This window comes from Cyprinodon variegatus, unplaced genomic scaffold, assembly GCF_000732505.1.
Source record: "Cyprinodon variegatus isolate N-32 unplaced genomic scaffold, C_variegatus-1.0 Scaffold1055, whole genome shotgun sequence".
NCBI lineage: Eukaryota > Metazoa > Chordata > Actinopteri > Cyprinodontiformes > Cyprinodontidae > Cyprinodon > Cyprinodon variegatus.
In genome coordinates this window covers 193,724-214,689 of record NW_015151508.1, presented here as the reverse complement: position 1 = coordinate 214,689, position 20,966 = coordinate 193,724, and the positions used below count along the sequence as shown (strand labels likewise).

The 20,966-nt window shown below is 36.7% G+C and overlaps 1 protein-coding gene across 1 annotated transcript; it reads right to left on the bottom strand.

The window, feature by feature from the left end:
• Nucleotides 1–8,456: 8,456 nt before the first annotated feature.
• On the bottom strand, nucleotides 8,457–17,844 carry LOC107101110 (transmembrane protein 79-like). The gene is made up of 5 exons (XM_015399880.1): nucleotides 17,794–17,844; nucleotides 16,202–17,021; nucleotides 14,910–15,104; nucleotides 14,613–14,835; nucleotides 8,457–9,401 (listed from the first exon to the last, which is right to left on the bottom strand). Exons 2-5 carry the CDS (start codon nucleotides 16,890–16,892, stop codon nucleotides 9,209–9,211), a joined length of 1,302 nt encoding a protein of 433 aa, XP_015255366.1. The 5' UTR covers nucleotides 16,893–17,021; nucleotides 17,794–17,844; the 3' UTR covers nucleotides 8,457–9,208.
• Nucleotides 17,845–20,966: the final 3,122 nt, after the last annotated feature.

The following is a 20,966-nucleotide window of genomic DNA, read 5'->3' as shown; positions in this document are numbered from 1 at the left end:
TAGTTTCAGTAATCCTCTATTTTATTCTAGTGTTGATGGCGTGCGCACTTTGTCTCACTCACAGAGGCCTGCTTGGTCGTGGTGTTATCATATTCTCCCGCCACACCTCTTTAAACCCCCCACAAATGAAGGTAAATCGTACACCGTGATGTAAACTCTTTATTACTATTATTGTTAGAATTATTATTATTATTATTATTAGGACACTGCCATTCACTTATATCTTAGCAATGGAGATGAAATACACTTTAAATTAAGTGTACCATGTAAAAATGTTTTAGACAGATGATGCCAGTTTTCCTCTTTGCAGATTGGTTTCAATTTTCTGTTATATTCTTGATAAGTTTCATCTGTCAATTCAAGTTAGTCTGTAAGTGTGTGAACCCAGGTTAATTGAAGAGTTTTCTCTTGATTGCTGATGGAGCTCCAGGCGTAGAGAAGTTTGATTATCCACACCAACAGTCCTGGATTCTGTGAACAAACCTCAGACGGTCAGAAATCGGTAAACGAAAACGGTAACTTTGTCTGCCCTGATTATGAATTGAGATCTTTTCGCTCTAAGATCAGCTTAGAGATCTGATCTCTCAGAAATGTCTGTAAACTGGTAAATATCTCTTTTTCAGACGCACAGATGTGGCTTTTTAGTGGCTTTTTTGACCCCTAAATATAATTTTTTTTAAAAGAAACACCAGAGATGCACAGATCAAGCTTTTCAGCGTTTGTACAGATTATTGTTGTCTTCAGACAGTAGCAGAGAAGCTGCAGGTTCCTTAATATTGGCTTTCAATCCAAATGAAATAACCCCATTTATGCAGCAAAGTGGGCATCTCAAATCTTGAACCTAAATGTGTTGGTTAATGTATTTTTAAACCCAAAAGGATGAGTCCCGAGTTTTAATGCATTTAAGAGGAGGGGTTCAGGATCTGGCCTGCAGTTAAAACGAAAATGTGCTTATTTGGAGCGTTGGTTAGCAGGTCGGTGCATCTCTAGTTTATACCAATAGAAAATAATTGCGTAATTGCCTACAGTTGATTCCTATTAAGTGATTTAGATACAGCCAAATGTATTTATCAATGCAGTTTACTCTTGAAAAATAGCCCATAAAAAAGATAAGACTCTAAGAGTTAATAAATTACTCTTTCATTTACTCTTCGTTTATCTTGTTTCGGTTTCTTTTCAGAAACGAAAACAATACTTTCTAAATTGAATGAGAAAAGGGCCCCCTTTCTTAGAAAGCACAAGAAATGCTTAGTTTCTTATTATTCTGATGCTGGGTATTTGGAAAATTCAGAATTCTGTCTAGTAATGAGTCACATTGATCCACTTCTAAACCTAATTGATGATCAGTGATGCTAAACTTTCCTTTTGAAATAAGAAAATAGCTTCTTTCTCTGTATTTGTGTGTGAATATGAACCTAAGGATGTAGCTCAACCAGAACAGAATAATTACAGAATAATCACAGTTCAATAATTTGTACTAATAATAAGAAAAAAAGCAGCATCCCTCATGCTTATTCGCACTCCTGGTAATGATGTATTTAAAAGCCTACTAAATTACCTCCTACTGTGGAGATGTATTGCTGCTCTAGATGCCCTTCTCTTATAGAGACTTTCTTGTGTGAAACAGGTTTGTGTTGACTATTATCTTATAAACACACCCAGTGGTGACTCATTTTTAGCTTTACAGAGTCCACCTCATTTCTTGAAGACTTATTCTGTGCACTAGAACTAGATTCCCTGGGAATGAAGCAGAGAAAAGGCCCACAGCATCATAGATCCTCTGCCGAAGCTCCAAATCTGCAGTAGTTTTATTTGAATTCTTATTTTATTTCAGTCCTTCTCCCATTGATATTGTTAACTAAACAAATATCTTCTATAAAAGTCCAAGTAATGTCAATTTTCGATTTTTTTAGACCCAATGATTTGAAGCTGGGAGATATTTTCACTGTTCATGGTAGTAAAATAAACTCCTGTGTTGTTTGCAGGTTCCAGTAGTTTTAACCTACATTTGTTCTCTTAGTGATAAATTTTTATGAAATAAAATGTCATGTTTCCCATTTTAAAGAGTTTATAAGAGAAGTGGGCCTAAATTGTCAAGTGTGTATCCCCATATTTGATTATTAATCAAAGGCTTCAACACACTCTGATCAACTGGAACTGAAGGTAAATTTAGAAAAGCTGTCCTTGCTGCCAATTTGGCAAATTCAGTTTAATTTTTTTTTCTGATATCTTTAGCAGAGGTACATTATCACTAACAACCAGCACTTAAAAAATGATTTTAAATTTAGCTTTTTTTTTAAATCAGTTCTTCTTCAGAAGTTTATTTCTATCGATTTTCTGTAGCACAAAAAAGCCAGAATGTGCTCCGGTTTCTGTGTTAAGATAACCCACCTCAGCTTCATATTCACCAACACAAAGCGTGACCAGTTTTCACCGACTCTCCTGGTGGGCGAATGAAATGTGACGCCACTACGATCTATCTCCTTGTTACTTTGCAAAGAGAAGTTCTCTGTCCAATCCAGCGGTTTAGTGACAAGACAATCTATATGAGGAAACCTGCACCCCATCCTGTTGTGTATAATGTTTTTTAGAGACTCACTATTTTTGGATTGATTTGTGCTGGTGACAGTTCAGACGTCTGTTTTATTATGATGATGATGATATTCTGGAGCTTTTATTTTACTGCTATATTTTTGTGTAGGATAGCCAGCTGTTTTTTTTTTTTTTTTTCAGACTCTTTTATCTTCCTTATCATAAACATACAGTACTGGTTTCCTTTTCGTTTCGGAACATGTTGCCGAAAATTGCACGATCAGTTCTTGTGGTATTAGCAAATGCAATGAAGGAAATACCAGTTAAATGCTGCAGTTTTAATCAAGATATAGAATATATTTATAAAAAAAATGTGGAACGCCAGAAATTAGTCATTCATGGAATATAAAAAAAAATAAAACATGCATGGGACACAGGTAACAGCTAAGCTTATGTTACGTACAGTAAGGATAAGGACATGCATCACAAATGAGTTTTTAAACAGCTCAGAATAATGTAGCATATGAAATACTAAAGATGAAATTTATAGCTAATATATTGTGTTGAGCTGGTCTGCTTTGGGTTTTATTGTAAAGAAGATATTTCTGTTTTTGTTCTTTTTTTGTTTTGTTTTTTGAGAATGATATACAGTTTGTGTATATTTTCATATACAAAGTATGCACTGATATGTTATTAAATTCTATACCGCTTTTACAAAAAAAGTGTTTGTTGTACCAAAGTATCCAAGTCCCTTGAAACCTTTATCCTTTTTGCGTATGTTTTACCGTATTTTATATATTAAATAGACAAACTGAGTGAAATGACACCGGATCTGTTTGGTTTAATTGTTTTAGTTTTTTGTGTGTGTGTGTAGAAAGTGTTACAGTGATTTTTAGCTCCGATTCTGTTTCCACAGATTTGGTGAGAACTACTCGGCTAAATTTAGCCGGCTTTTCATGACCTGTTGAAACGGTTATCATTATGGTGCTGAAAAAGGCTGTTAATCATGCCAGCTTATTGTTGATTGTATTAAGTTTGGGGGGTTTTTTGCAAGACAAGCAGAACGCTAGATCCAGGGTTCATTAGCAGTCTCATCAATTAGATGGAAGGAAAATAACTGGATTTCAAGACTTCCTGACTGCTGATCTACAAGTTTTATCTGTTCTCTTATTACTCGTTAATTATTTGTCCATCCATCCATCCCATCATCCTGTCGGTTCCACCTTAACAAGATTAATGATTGGGGGAAAAAACTATTTAGTCAGCCACTGATCTAAGTTTTCCTACTTAAAACAACGATAGAGGTCTGTAATTTTCATCATAGCTACACTTCAATTGTGAGAGACAAAATTAGGGGAAAGAATCCAGGAAATCACATTGTAGGATTTATAAAAAATGGTATTTTGTAGACTATTTTGCAAAATAAGTATTTGGTCAATGATAAAAGTTCAACTTCATACTTTGTGACATAGCCTTTGTTGGTACAAGCAGAGGAAGGCGTTTTCCGACAGTCTTCACCAGGTTAGCTGCTGGTTTGGTCCATCCCTCCATAAGATCTCCTCTAGAGCAGTGGTGTTTGCGGGGGCTGTTGCTCGGCAGCAAGACCCAGACACCTTCCATCTTCATTGTTTTCACTAATGGAAGGAGGTTCAAGCTTACAGACGTATATGTATATATATGATCCCGTTTATTCTTCTTTAGCAGAGATCAGTCATCCTGATCTCAGAAAAATAGCCCCACAGCATGATGCTTCCACCCCCATGCTTCACATTAGGCATGGTGTTCTTGGGCAGCTCAGCATTCTTCTTCTTCCAGACTTAATCAGCCACAGGATGTCGTTTCTCTTCTGGATCATCCATATGCTCTCTAGCAGATTACAGACGGACCTGAAGCCGGGACACAGCAGGAACTGCAGGATCTGAGTCCTGCTTGATGTGGTGTGGTTCTGATGGTAGCCTCTGTTGCTTTGGTCCCAGCTGTCTCCAGGTCATTCATCGGGTTTCACTGTGCAGATGTGGGACTTTTGGCCCACTGTTTTAATTATTTTGACCCCAAGGGATAAAATGTTGCTTGAGGCGCTAGATTAAGGGAGATTATCAATGGTCTTTTCATCCAATTGCTCCCACAGTTGATTTATTCCCACCGACCCACCTACCTTTTTTAGATTCACTCTTCTCAGCCCGGTGTAGAGCTACACTTTTGTTCCTTTAGCAGTTTTTTGGTCTTGGTTATGGTTGGGTTTGGAGTCTTAAGGATCGATCCAAATGCCCCAAACCGGTAAGGATGGCAGAAGTGTGTCAGCGATCAGTGCAGTCAGCAGAAGCCGGATTAAGCCCAAAAGAACCTTCTGACATTCCTAGCTGCTGCAAGGAGCTATATGATTGCTAGAGTTTTAAAAAAAACAATCATTATTTCTTTATGTTAGATTTTTTTATGTTTTGTATCTTTATGTTTTATAAAGGAGCGTTCCATCTATTAACTACCTTTGGGTAACTTTAGTTTTTGTATTCAAATTGACCACCGCAGGATTTATTTGATAACGTCCATAAGGCTGAGGGCTGTCCGGATTCAGCACAGCTCTTTTCCTACCCTGGATTATTATTATTATTTATTTAAATTTTTTTTGGATGGTGTTCTTACTGTTCACCCTATCAAAAGTGAACGGATAGGAGCTACAGGTTGAGGTATTCTGATTGAGCCTGACTGTTTGAGGCTGTGGACAGGTGACCTTTATACAGATAACAAGCTCAACCAGGTTCCATTATTACAGCTTACGAGTGGAGGATAGAAGAGCTTCTTAACCTTTTCATAACATGAGGACCCAAATTTGGGTCCTCAGCACTCGCCCCAAGATGGTTTTTAGACCTGTAACATATTCTCTGGGGTCTTGCCTTTATTTTGAAACCAAAACAATTAAAATAAACTCTGTAGTTCTTGAGATATATTCAATTCATTTTGGGCATGTTATTTTCAAGCATATTTCTCGAAAACAGGCCTAGTGTCCTTAAAGAAGTCTGTCAGGGGAAAACATCGTGCTTGTTTATACTTACTTTTCACCATAAACAAGTTGTTTTTGTTTTTAATCCTACAATGCGATTTATTTCTTCTCTCATATATAAAGTGAACCCATGATGATATAACAGCTCTCATTATCATCAGTAGCTGACACTGTAGCTAACTCGGTCATGATGAAGCGACTCATTCATAGTTCACCAGGATCATGTGCTAAACTCACCCTGCAGCTCCAATTTAAACTAGAATATCAAACACCTGAAATAAATATATGTAGGTACATCTTAAAAATAAAAGTGCAATATTAGGTGAAACTCGTTTTTATATAAACAATAAACAGGGTGATATATTCCGGTCTTTTGTTATTGTGATGATGATTAAGTCCTACAGATTAAACAAAAGTTAGTGAGTCAGAAAATAAGAATACTGTAAAACAAAAGGTATTTATTGGAAATAATATGGTGTCACAACTTAATCCACTGCTGCCATGTTGTTTTCAGAGTTACTGCCTGAACAAACGTATTTATGTTCAGTTTTAATTGTATTTGTTATCTAATGGAGAGACCTTAATTGCCTAACTTTGCGTTTACCAAATAAGCAGAGAAATCAACAGTTTTTCGCTCATTTTTAATGGAAATGCAGCTACTGTTAGAAGTGTCTTTTCTGGTCTAAGAAAAGCAACTAAACTGTTGCTTTTCGTCCAAAGTCCTGTTTTCAGATTAAAGTAATTTATGTATTTCACTTTAAAATTCAGGTTTCAGGGTCTGGAGAGAGAGAAGAGGCCATCATCATCTGCTGGTTTAGGTCAACTGGGTTCTCTGAAGTCCTTTGATTGATTCAGTCCTGGTCTTTACTGGTCAGTCTGATGACCTGAAGGCAGCTATCAAAACAATCTGGGCCTCCATTACTCCTACACAGGGCCGCAGGCCGATCGCCTCCATCCACGGCGAATACGTTTCACAAGCCTGACATTTATGCTTAAAACAAGATTTTCTGAAACGCACACTTTTAGATTTTCTTACAATAAAAAAAAGCCTCAAATATGTCACTATTTATAATGAATATGTGAAATAACAGTTTCACTTCCTGAGATGAATAAGAAGTATTACCCTTTTATACAGTATTTAACTTTTTCTCAGCTGTAGCTGTAATCAATAAATCTTCCCATAGCCCCACATCTCTTCCTCTTTAGATGGTTTTGGTCATTTTGATTTTTACTTTCAAAGATGTTCCTTTTTTTCTAAATAAAGTCAAATCCTGAATAGCTAACAATCCTTATTAAATATATCTCTTGTTTTGTTACGAAACAGCAGGATGATCAGAGCGCTGTCTTCCGTTCATAAGCTGCACAGAGGAAAACCGCTATGTTAGTTTTACAGGTGAGTTTAAAGAAACCTTTTAGTCCCAAACAGAGCGCCGTTAAAATGGGAAATGATTGACTCTTCATCCATTAATCTGTCCATTCTTCCATTGGTTGATCAATCGTTCTGTTCATTTCATCACATCTATCCTTTCATTTGTTTATCCATCCATTAGTCTTTCCAAATAGAAAGATCTGCCATAAATTAATACTTTAGACTGTGTATGTTGGCAGTGAGTTTAAAACACTGAAAAAAGAACAGCTTGGAAATATTTTTTTTTTATGTATAGTTGTTAAACAGAGTAACAATTTTACCTTTTTTAAAATCAGATATTTGCTTGAATTTACCTAAAACAATAAAACCTTCTGATTACAATCACCAAAACAGTTTCCAGCCAAACAAGTTCCGACTACTAGATCTCAGCATCCTGGTTATTGAACCTTGAATAAAGGATTTAAAACAAAATATAAACTAATTTCAAACCCAACTGTACAAAATTTAGATGCAGTGTTAATGTTTCAACTATCCTTAACAATTTTTCTCATTGTAAAAGATATTAGAGATGTTTATATTCATATTAACCTCATCCCATAAGATAGCTTTAATAAACTTTAACAACTTTCTGTACTTTTTTCAAAGGAATAGTTTTTGTCCAAATTTAAAGGATCTGTTATTTGTGTTGGCTTCAGAGTTTTTTACCTCTGCAAGTCAGACCAGAACCAACAGAAGCTTAAAGATTTTAACATCATGAGCTTCTAGATTGTTGGTTTTAGGGGTAACCAGTGTTCTGCATCAACCCTCAAAAATTATGGGGGAAAAAAAATAAAAGATTATAGGATTTAAACCAGCAGCTTTTTGAAGACGCTAAACTTTGTTAAAGAGTGAGTATATTTAACCTTTTAAGGTTTTTAAACATCCCACAGACCAGTCACACTGAAGTGTTAATGGTTGAATAAGGAAGGCAGCACATATCGAGAGCTTCTGTTTAACAGAGTTTTTTTTTTTAAACATGTATATATTTATTATCCAACAGAAGCTGTTCAGGTTATTAAATTGCTGCTCAGGTTGTGACATGTCTAGATGTGTGTAAGCGTGTAGGTGGTTAAACTGTACGCACGCACAACCCCAGTGAAGGGGAAATACACCAAGTTCCTTTTAAACATGTTTTAATTCCAATTTACACAGATTTTTTTTCTGTTTAATAACAGTAAATAAGTCAATAGTTGTTTTTAAGGCATATAAAACAAAATAACTTCTACTTAAACAACTAGTTTAAATGGATAAACGAAACTTAACCAAAACAGCCCAACAGGTTTGAGCTCCTCCCTCCGACGGCTGGCGGAGGAATGATAGAAATCTCTTTACACAAGCTTTAAGTTTTCTCCTTCCAGTGTTTGTGTGTCGTTTGATGTGTGGGACAGGTTGCTATGGTAACATGCCCCATGTTCTCCCCTGAACTCTGATCTATTTAACATCAACTCCCTCTGCAGGAAACAGACCATCAATAACGGCTAACAGTCATTCAGTCTTTTATTGTTTTATAAAGCTTTATTGGATTGCATTTTTGAATTAAGCATTTTTCACATTTCCTTGACATCATTCAAGAGAAAAAAAAAGGGATTCTCCAGAATAGCACAGCAGCAGCTTATGTTGCTGTAAATAAAGAGGAACTTCAACCAAAAACAAAACAAAGACAATTATAACTTTCAAGGTTTTCAAGAACAGCAGTGCGCAAAACGAAATAAAAAATATATTTGAAAGAAAAAATATAAAGTAAAAAATAATTATAAAACACATTTATTGTTTGATCTTTTGAGCTCTTAGGATTCAAGTTGAAAATATTTTAATTTTCTTGATTTTTTTTAACCAAAGTTTTATTTATTTGCATTAGTTCAAAAACAGACAACTGTCGATTATCTTTATATTAATCGGATTACCACTGTTTTCTAAGAAAACCAAAGTAAATGCATGAATAAAACAGTAAACATTATTATCCTTGGGCTTTTACCAAAATCAGTAGTTAAACTATATAAGGTCCTTGTGTTAAACAGAAGCTCCTGTTGACAGGAGTCATTAGTGTTTATTTATCCAACCTGAGATGATTTGTTTTCTGTTCAATTTCTTGTAAACATGCACCTCAACTGCGCACAGTTTAACTGAAAAGACCTTAGTGTCTCCACAAATCTTAACAATTACAACATAATAAACTAACAGTGAGATCCGCCTGAGTGACTCGTGTTTCCTGAGGGTTACTCAAGTTGCTGTAGCTCCTTCTCTCACCCCATTTTGGATCTCAGCTCTTTCTAAAACCACCAGCGGAGCTTGGGTGGTGGAGGCGTCGCGGGCGGTGCCACATCGAAGACCGAGCCCTGTCCGACAGACGCGCACACGAAGTAGAGGTTGGCGCCCAGCATCACCAGTATGGGGAAGAAGGAGAAGCCAAAGCCAAAGCCCCTGATGCTGCTTTCCAGAGAGAGGCAGAGCCAGTAGATGAGCCTGCAGAGCAGAGGGAAGCATGAGCCTCACGTCAGGAAAAGGAACCATCAGCAGGATCTCTGGGCTTTATTCAGGAACACCGAAAAACTTAAATAAGAGAGGTGGTGCTGCACTTTTAAAAATCAGGCTTTCAGCTCAATTACTTCTTTGAAAGCAGTGTTGTTTCTTTTTGTATTTCATCCTCATAAATAACTGGATGGATTAAAAAATAATAATAATAATAATTAACATAAAAGCAAATAAGCCATTAACAGTTTTGCAACATAAACAAGCTTGATTATCAAGTTAAACATAACCTCTTTAGACAAGCAGGATCTGATTAATAAATCCTTAACAAACAAACCGCTCCAGACTATCAAAGGCAGCGTTAACGACAAGAAAGTTACATAAGGAAACGAGGAGCTGGAAAAAAATTTTCCGATGATGACTCACTGATTAGTTTGGGAGATAAAAGCAACACATGAACTCTGCCAAGACAAAGCTGTGTTTGTTACTGATAAGGAGCCATTTGTCTATTAAGACCATCCAAAGTACAAGACTACAACAGAAGTAATATCATTTGGTTTAAAGTGAGCTGACTACATTTGTGGTCTACATAAACAACTACAGTTATTTGGTTCTCCTAACCTGGTATGACACCCTGTAGGTTTTACTTTGAATGAATTTATATTAGAAAAACTCCTGGGGTCTGTTTCAGGAAGCAGGTTTAACAAACTCAGATTCAAATCTGCAACTTTAAATTGATCTAACCTAAAGTCAGGAACTCTTGAGTTTTCGATTACGCAATGGCTGCTATGAATTAGTCCAATCAACTGTAAATAGGTCCATCTAGAGTTAAACGCGTGCGTAACAAGCATGAAAAGCCATTATCAGTGGAGCCCGGTTTTCACGGGTTACCATGACAACAGGAAGTGCCTATTTCACCCCACTGGAACCAGAGAATTTAATGCAGAAATTAAAAAAAGGACAATGTGTTTAAAAGAGAAAGAAACAGCGCTGCAGCTGCAAAGGAGAGGAAGATGGCGAAGAAGATTGTTGCTCAAGTTAATGCAAAAGTTTATATGAAGTGGGCAGACTGTTTTTATATTTATTAAAAGCACTCTTCTCTCTGTTGTTCCGTTTGTAGATCACTAAAATAAGATTCCTCCTGATCAAAATCACACTCCTGCACTGAACTGTAATAACATATTTTCTAAATTACATTTTTGCAGGAGAAACTGAATTTCAGAAAATAAACAAAAAACAAAATTATACTAGAAAGAATTTAGTTTTATATACCTAGGAACGTTTATGTAATATAATTGTATTTAATTTTTTTTAACACTAAATTAACTCAAGAAGGCTTTATCTTATGTTTTTGTAAGTTATCATGAAATCCTTTGTGCTTCATGTTTTGTATGTTTATTTACCAAGGATGTAAACAAATAACTGTTTATTAGATTTAAATTTGTTCCTCCAACTAATGTCAGTTTAAAGGGAATTTCTTTCAGTGTTGCAATATTACCGTCATCCACTAGAGGATGCTGTTCATTCTTATGCTGCGTTCACACCAAAGGTGTTAGGAGCGTCAAAAAACATGCAAACACAGAAACTTGGATGCTGGGTCAGACGCTGGATCATCTGCTCTGTTTTGTAGCTTCAAGATGGAGAGCAGCTTAGCTTTATTTACTTTATGAGTTTTTCTGTATGCTGTACTACCCTCATTAAATTTAGGCATATTGAACTCGTCGATGGGCTACAAATTCTGTCGGGGATATCTACCTTTGCACGACACCGGCAGTTTGTGGGGGATTTCCCGCTGCCCTTTGTAGCGGCTGGAAGTGAATATAAAGTTTTTAAGGTTAGTGGTAAAAATCGCAAGTACCAGAATATACAATTGAATATTTTTCGTTGACAGCTTTTAACATTTCTAGTTAATTTTGGCATTTATAAACATTTTCAACATTGTTCGGAGGCTGGCAACCCGTGGCTCCGGAGCCGCATGTAGATCTTTAGCCTGAGAGAAAAAGTGTGATTGCAGAACTTTTGGATAAATTAGACGAGTGCAAAGATAGATTTAAGAAGTGGATTGCATCTACAAACTCCACTACTGCTGCTAGTTTGGTTGCAAGGATGGAAAAGCGTCCACAGATCAAACAGGTAGCGCTCTGATGCAGGTATGTGAACTTTCTTCCATTTTTTCCCCAAATCCTAAAAATATAAATCACACCAAGGAACGCTGGTGACAGAGGATGTGGGATTTCAGGGTTAGAGAGCTCTGCTCTGATGGATGTCAGTTCCTGCTTGGTTCCTCATGACTCAATCAACTCGTCCCAACAGAAACACGCCCACCATAGAAAGATTTATTTATTGTTTTTCTATAATTTCATCAATGCAACAAAACCTAAACTGCACAGTGAAGGGTGGTGAAGCGGCGCGCGGTGAGAGCGTTCACTGCTCCTCCCTTACCTCATGCTGCTTTGTGACATTTGCTCCAGGATAAACATTTAATCATGAATGCTTATTATATATTTAAGCCCACATAGTCCTTTTCTATAGAGGGATAATACCCTTAGAGCCCATGTTGCCATAAGAGGCTGATAGAGGAGTTTTACATTTTTGCAGCTCCAGACAGATTTATTTTTTGCTTTTTTTGGTCCAATATGGCTCTTTATGCAGTTTGGGTTGCTGACCCCTGCCATAGTACATAAAAATTTTTTTTAGTGCAGCAATAGTGATCAGAGCTCACTCCCTGTTCCTTCTACATAATCCATTCTTCTGGCTATTTTTTAACCTTTGGAGTATAACTCCTGTGATGTTTATTCATTTTCCTTATGCAGAATCTCTGCAGAGGCGATGACAGCTTGCAGGTAGTGTATCCCTGCCTAAAAAAAACTGAATCAGCTTTTCTGATTGGTTGAGGCTCTGGCATCCAGCGGCAAAAGTTCAATTTACCAAACTCCAGCGGCAAACACTCAGATAATCCGACATTCGGGTGCAGGAATGCAGGAATGCTCGAACGCGCCGCTCCTAACGCTCGGACAGTCCGGTGGACTTCTCGACGGCACCCCCCGTATACTTTGTATGTAAACCTGATGCTTTGATGCCCTGAACGCGCCCGATGTGAACGCAGCATTAAGCGGAGCCTCGTGTATTTGCATGAGAAGTAATTCAGGAGCAAAGTGATGCTAAAATGTGAAGGGATGCAAAGTCTAGAATTATTTACGCTGTGGATGCGGGATTAACCTAATGTGGTTCTGTTTGCAAATAAAAAGACTCGGTAAATACCTTATCCTGTCTTAGTTTTACATCTCTGCACACTGGAAATCACATGTTGCACATATTTTATCTTTTTTTATTCAGTAGGTCACTAGGTTCCTGTTTAGTTATCTTCTAAATATGTCTAGTTTAATAATGTGTAAGAGATGATTTTTGTTTGTTCATTCAGTCGGTATTTAACACAGCTGGTACAGGACATTTTAAAACATAATAATGTAATCATTTTTTTATTTATTAATTCAGCATGTTGAAAAATATATATATATATTTAGCCCTTCAGGTTTTCCCTTTTCCTAGCCTTTGTTAGGGTTCCTACAGCATAAGGCAAGTTGAATTCAAGACTTTTAAAGACTTTTTAATGCCACTTAAAATACAAATTGAAGACCAACTGTACAATAAACACAAAAAAAACTAGCAACAAATTTATCCCAAATGTTTATTTTAACATAAACCATTACTTTCCAGCCCTGTAAATGTGTTCCATATAGGAAGAAAGCTAAAAACACACAAATAACAGTTATATTTGTTACTAGTGTTGCGCCGATGCCATTTTTTTGGCCCTGATACCTGGCTGTGCAGTATTGGCCGATACCGAGACCATCTGTTTGAAATAGATGTGTGTGTATTTATATGAAGAACTGCATACTAATTGGATGTAAAATAATTGCCATCATGGTTTTTGTCAAGCTGCTGCCTACCTTTGTGAAGCAGGACAAAGGCTAATACAAAGTGAATCCAGTAGAACTTTTTATTGCCTACCTGGAATGGGTGACAATAGTTCAATAAACTTTTGGCTCTCAAAATGGTATCGGTGCCTTATTTGTCGGTACTCGCCGATACTGATACTACCATTTTAGTGCTGGATCGGGACCCAGCCCGATACTGGTATCGTTGCAACAATATTTGTAACAACTACTGAAATTAATTCACTAACTTTTTTTTGTTCCCTTCTCAATCACTCTACTTTCATTGTCAGCATACCGCCAAACATTATCCGGACATTTGGTTTTACTGGCGCTGTTGTTGATGTGAGAGCTGCTGTGGAGGCGTTGCAGAGACAAGGGTGGAACAGAACGGACAAACACCTGCTGCTTCTCCATAACCTCATTTTGACGCTTTGAGTTTCAAGCTTCGCACACGTGTCTCCACTGCCTTGATTCCCTTCGTGCTTCATCTACATTCCCTGGCAGTGGTTTTAGCCGTGCAGAAAACTCTTGGATAGATTGCTTATTTTTTATTTAATTTAAACTTCCCCATGTTGTCCAGATAAAAAAGTTAGTGGCACATTACCCATAGGTCCGTCTGCAACATTGTTTTTATTGGTTCCGCTATCGGGAGGGAACCAAAAACGGTTACAGCGAACGGTTTGGTAAATGTAAGAAAAATATTGTCAATTATTTTAATGCTCGATATAGATTACAAAAATAAAATTCTATTTATGATGAGGTAACAATTTTAAGACCTATGAAAACCTGATTTAAGTCATTTTAATACCAATTAAGGCCTTGATTTTATATTGAAGAATTCAATGCATTGTAAGACTTTATGGATCTGCAGGAACCCTGCTTTGTACACAACTAAAAACCATCTAGGGAAAGGCTTTGAAAAACATTTAACTTAACATTTTTCTCTATATAAACTACCTACTAATCCACATTAAATGTACAGGTAAAAATATTAGCAAGAAACCGTCACCCTTTTCGGTTTACAGTGTAACTGATTTTACTTAAGTGATAACGGCTTTTATCCAAGCATATATCTAAAACAGAGTAAAAACTATTAGAATCTAATAAAAAAATATGGATTTCCATGAAGTGTAAAAAGTTTTCTTATTACTTTAAACCTGTTAGAAGATTTTGAGTCACAGCAGATGTATAAAACCTAAAGCTTGGTTTCAGTGAAAAAATAGTTGGTTTTTATAAATTACAGGATGCAGATAAAAATCACACCTACCTGCCGAAAACAAATATGATGCTGAGCAGAGGCACCAGCTTAACCAAGTCCTGGCTGATGTAGGTTGCCATGACAGCAAGCTGCAGGAAGTAGAAGAGGAAGAGAGACAGCGACTCGTTGACGTAGTGCCAGTGAACCATCACTTCCTTGTTCACCAGGTTGCCCTGATAGAGGGGCTTCAGAGCGCTGAAGCGCAGCCGTGCAATTCCCTGGACCATCACACCTGCACAGACACACCTGCCCTTCAATACAGGATTCTCAGAGCAAGATTCACTAGACACATCAGGGATGTCTTACCAAGGATGATGGGGATGATGGCAAAAAAAGAGCAGCGGAGCGTGTATAGGACTCTGAGGGGGGGACTCTCCAGATGTGGGTAGTCAAAAGGAAGCAGAGCATATCCAGCCCATACCAGCAGGGGGAAGAGGAGCGCTCCAGCCACAGTGGATAAAACCAGCCCCAGCTTCTCACTGCAAACACCCCCGCACACATCTGAGGAACAGAAGCACACCCAGTAATCATTAAAGAAAGAAATTCAACATAAGAGAAAAAAAAAGGCTTAATCAGCTATAAATTGTTTGAATAGGTAGGAACCAATGCAGCCTGAGGGACGATTGAAAGGTGAACACCAGCAAGTATGAATGACCTATGGACTGATAAACTGCTACAAGATATTCAGGAAATATTTTTACTTTTCAATATTACACTAAAATTAGATGTACCTCATTAGATGTTGACTGAAAAAAAAAATACACATTTTGATCTGATCAGGGTTTATACATGAATGAGTAACTGTTATTTAATGCATTGTAATGCTCTTAAAAATAATCTTAATGCCATCAACAAGTACCCATGACTTATATATATATATATATATATATATATACACAAGGCAAAATCCTTCGTCATCTTCACCATGGACAGGCTGCAGCCATGTCCCGAGTTCCTCGTTTACCCGCTACTTTGGTTCAAATTAGCATTTTTTCCCTCATTCTCTAGCCTTTTCTCCACCTCAAGCTTCTTTTCCAAAGCATTTTAATGCCACAATTATCAAATTTAATGAATTTTAATGCCAATTAAGGCCTTAATTAAAAAAATTTAATTTAATGACTTTTAATGACCCGCGGAAGCCCTGCTGATGGTGCTTTTGGATAAAAACATGACAGCAACATGTCCAAGAGAACAAAACACCAAACAAAACAAAAAGAAAAGGTGCAGATAAATAATCTGCTAATGTTGGCTGTTATTTATTGTGTTGAAAACCGATATTTATTCTGATTATTTATTAAGCATGATAGACTGATCCCAGCTAACACAGCCTTCATAAGACAGTGGTTTCTTTTTAGCGCCAGCACATGCGTACCAAGGTGAAGAAATCGCTTAAAGTCACCAACTTACCTCAGTTCTACCTAAGAAAACCGGCATTTTATGATCTACTAACTTCAATAATGCTGGATTATGTTGTTTGACTGGAATTGCATCAGGCTTAAAAATATAAACAGGCCTGAAAGCAGTAAAAAGTGTCAAACTAATACAACTTTTATTGTTAGTCTTGATGACTGTGGTTTCAGATTGTGTCGGCCACTCACAGTACTCGTCCTGCTGATCTTCCCACTCAGGGCTGAACTGTGCAGCAGGGTCGTACTCCATCGGCACCTGCCTCTCCACCACCTGCTCCCTGAGGTCCCGGTTCTCCTCCGGCTGCTCCTTTGCATTTGGACACACAATCATGACATGTGGGGTGAAACCCATAGAAGGTTTCTCTGAAATCCATACTGTATCCACTTCCTCCTCATCGTCCTCATGCTCATCGTCTGCGAGTGAACCGTCCTCTTTGCTGTTCCTCTGCAGCTCAATCTCGTCGTCCCTCCACCTTTCACCCTCAGGCATGCTCTCTCTCCACTTGTTCCTACCATCAACCTCCTCTTGGCTTCGCTCCTCTGAGAGATCCTGACTCTCCCCCTGACTGATCCCAGTGTCCCTCTCCTCAGACCCAAATAGATCCTTCTTCTGGTCCAACTGTAGCTTCTTGTTTAAATCTCCAGGATACGGTAAAGTGGTCGACTCAAAATGTGCCGATCTTGCCATTTCCTCCTCCTCCTCCTCCTCTTCGTCTTCATCATCTTCTTCTTCATCTGTAGACTCGGTTCTCTCCCCTTCAGTGGTGTCACTGTCTTGTGGCTTTTGACCTTCGGCTGTTTTTGATTTTTCATTTGAATCATCAGGTTTTGAAACCTCCAAATCATTCAAACGACCTACTGTGCCGCCTTGGTCAGCCATTGTGAAAGTCCAATTTGATTTATTTCTTTAGAGTCAGTATCCAGCAACATTAACAACAGCCTCGCTGTTTCTAATGACTCCTTCTGTCTAAAGAAGCCATTTTCAGATTCAGCAATCCTGGAAAAGTTCCTGCAAAGAAAAGAACAACAAGCTGATTGAGCCTAACAATGCAGCCAAAGTTCAATGTTTGACATGGGTGTGTTGCTCTACATGGCGGATTCTGCCCTTAACACCTGACAATCCCGTTTATACAGCAGGTTTCAGTCTCTGCAGCTTTGATTTAAGACCCCGAGAACTTATCTCTAAAGGAGATTTAGAAAAGTCATTAGAAAATGCAGAATGACAAAGAAAAATGTGAGAAACTATAGAAATCAAAATGATCAACCTCCTTTTCCATTACTGAATAAAGCAAAAATAAATAATTAAATAACACACTGCAAGGTTAAATGCAAACAAACAAAAAAAAATTACTTTTTGGTAATAATTTGACTTCAATATTATCGAATCATTTGGAGTTAATATCAATATATCAGTTTCATTCCCAAGATTCAGTCTTTTAATTTATTTTTTAATAATAATTAGTAACAAATATTCAATGTAAACATCTATTTAAAGCCTGAAACTATAAAATAGGTTCTATTTAACTGTTAAAAATCTTGTTTAAGACTACTTATAGTAGTAATATGTGTTTCACTTCTTGTTTACCATCTGTATTGACGCCAAGCTTTTGGCTTAAAGGAAGTTACTCAGAAAAGACGACTTTCAGCAACAAGTCACAAAATATGAAACATGATTAGAGCAGCTACCTGGTTTTAGTTTGTTCATATCGCTAAAAACTTCGTTAAACTTTGTTTACGTGTGTTTGTTCGTGTCTTAATCTAAACTTTAAGCTAAAACGTACCTGTCAGGTGAGAAAATGCGGCTTTCATCGAAGAGCGGTTAATCTGAAGAGGTATCACTCTGTAGGATATCCTGCGTTCCGAAAACGTCATCACGTAATGACGTGACGTTCAGTTGAAAAAATGATAAAAATGATTATTAAAACTATGAAAATTGAAAATAAAAGACCGGATTTACTGAAAACAACAAAACGAGAAATACAGTTAGTGGAAATCTTACTGCTCCTACTATTTAAAATAATGTGTTTCTGAAAAAAAAATCTTTGTAGATTGTAATCTTAAAAATAGTATTTATCATCACAGGAAATGAACTGTGACATGTAGGTTCCTATTTTATTTTTTAATCATAGAAGTATGTGTTCTTCTTAAAATAATCCCCGATTTAAACTATTATAAGAAAGCTAAAATGCCCTCCACAATTATGATACCAAAGAAAATTCATACAATTCATTGATTTTTATTTCTCTTTTGTTTTAAATGTTTCCTATTTTGGTTGAATAACTATAAAACATGATATAAGTACTCATATAATTACAAATACATGCAGATTTATTTTTGATTTAACGAGTTTCTTGGGATTTTAATTGCTAATCCAGAGCTTCTTTTATTCCCTGGTATAAAATATGGGGTGACAAAGAGGATAATTTCTCATAGTCAGAATACAATGTGAGAAAAACAAAATAACATGACTTCTTTCTTTTAAAGCGAATAGGTGTAGACAGAAGTTGAGAAATGGCAGCAGGAAAATAATTACATAAACCCGATCAGAGCAATAAATAAACACCTGGATGTCTGATAAACTAAACCAGCTAATTGACTTTATTTCAAAATAAATGACTCCTTCATGTCCTATATGTGCCACTTACCTCAGCATTTTTATGGTTAACTCTATTCTTTAGAAAAGCTTAGTTACCCTCTGGGTACGTTAAAATGCTCCTTGGTCAAAGATCTAATTTCTCCACTTCAGAACGATCCTGTTCAGGTAGTTTGAGCACCTGGCATGCGGGCCTCCTAGATGTGTTTCTGCAGATTTTCCAGGCATGTTCTCACCCTGAGGACACTTTAATGAGGACTAAAAACATTCTGGCTATATTGAATTTCACAACACTCAAGAGTCTAATCGGATGGACTGGATGAGATTCAGACTGAAGGATAAAGGGAGATGAGAGGATGTTTAAGATGCTGCTCACCTGGCTGCCATCCACACTGATTTTCCTGTTGTTTAAATTTCCTTCACTTGCCTTGGGTTTTATTGCTCAGTTGTTGAACAGGAGAGACACAAAGCTTCTCCTCTCTTATTCTTTTCTCATTCTGCTAAAGTTAATCCAGTACTGCTCCATATATGTTTCTATCAACTTCAACTAACTTTCCTCTATGTGCTGGAGAAAAACAGCATGATACTGCCACCACTCTGCCTTTATGTTGTGGAATTCTTTTAGGTACATTGGGATAGAGGCAGATGATTCAAAATTAATGCAACACTTCAGTTTTATTAATAAGATATTTAAAAAAGGAGCTTCAATGACTTTTGCCAAAATCACCCAAATGTAGTTTCTTTTTGAGCAGAGCAGCTTCTTTGAGATGGTTGTAGCAGCTAGAATACCTTATTGAATTACAAACAGGACTTATTTTGGCTTTCTTCTTGCACCTCTTCAATGAAAAAAACAAAAACAAAACATAAGATCAGTGTTTATCTTTGTTATTTTACATGTCAAGGTAGATTTTACAGGAACCAAATGTTTTATGTTCAAACCACTTATACCACAGATTTTCCAGGAAATTATGTTGGTTTTATATCACAGTACAACAAATATTTAAATTACCATCAATTTAAAACATTCATGCACAAGAAAACTCTGCAAACATTAAAACTGACAAGTAACCAAGGAAAGAAATGATAGCAAGGTACAAGGAGAGGGGAGCAGAAGCTCAGGGGGAAGTTAACAAGGCCAGAGATAGAGGAAAAAAGAAAATAAATTTAGAGATGGCAGGAAAGAAAGCAAGAAAGACAAGAAACTGAAAAAGGCCACGAGAAATTAGGGACACCAGGAAAGAGAATGAAGGTAACAAGAGAATCTAAGTAAAAAGACTGAAGGCCTAAAAAGCTAAGAGGTTCACAGTGAGTGTAAAAATAGGGACAGAAACACACAACATAGACGGTGGGGCATTAAATACTATGGAAACAGAAAAAAATACCTTATTTTTTAATCGTTTTCCAGACAAAAAGTAAATAAAAATCCAGGATTTGTAGAAACTATGTGAACCTACTGGTTGAAATCTCTTAAAATTCTTTGAACAACGTAAATATTACAAAAAAGCACTTATCTGTGTTTTTTTAAGTGCATTTTAGCCCAAACCTTCAATTTCAGTGTGTAGTGATTCATCTGTCTAGGACACAATCTCTGTCTCATCAGAGGTACAGAGTCCATGGTGAAATCACAAACAGGACTAGTGGGTGTGGAGCTACCAGCAGGCTAATGACACAGGATATGTGTCACCCGCACTGCTCCACAATTATATAGCTGAGGAGTGTTTATATATTCTAAAAATATAAACATAAGAAACAGTAGGAAATAAAATGGCAACATGGACACTTTATTGAAATACAAACAGATTTTCACAAATCACTCTGAAAAATTCAAATATTCAGCCTTACAAATCCTAATTCCCTCTTAGATTCACAATATCAGTAATAATGTACAACAGACAAAATACCCCAAAACACACATACTGGTTGGTGAAATCTGTTAGTCTGAGCTTCAAAAGGACTAAATTATGTAAAAACAAACTAAAAAGAACAATAGAAAGTGAAGCAATAACAGCTACACGCCTAACATTTAAAGACAAAAAACAGTTAACACAGTAGAGTAGATATAAAGGAGAGGAACTCTTCCTTTGTGCAGCAGGAAAATGAGATGTGATGTTCTGACTGCTGGAGGAATCTACGAACGGACAGTCGGTTAAAATAAAGTACATTCAAAGCTTTGGCACTGAGGCGAAGCAAGAAACCAGGGAATAGTGGACATTTGCATTAAAACAATTGAAAAACTTCATTTCAAAAGTAGCTAAATTAAAGCAAAGCATTTAAATGACATAAATATTAGGAGAAAATAAGGTAAAATTTGGTGTTTTATAACAATTTCTTTAATTTTTCATTTTGAGGTCTTTTTAAAAG

Bases quoted from the DNA above. Each gene is read 5' to 3' on its own strand.
- LOC107101110 (XM_015399880.1), bottom strand. From the start codon at position 16,892: ATGGCTGACCAAGGCGGCACAGTAGGTCGTTTGAATGATTTGGAGGTT. The intron at 15,105-16,201 runs GTGAGTGGCCGA...TCTGTTCCTCAG, and splicing joins AGATCAGCAGGACGAGTACT to ATGTGTGCGGGGGTGTTTGC. The intron at 9,402-14,612 runs GTAGGTGTGATT...TCTGCTCTGCAG, and splicing joins ATCATATTTGTTTTCGGCAG to GCTCATCTACTGGCTCTGCC.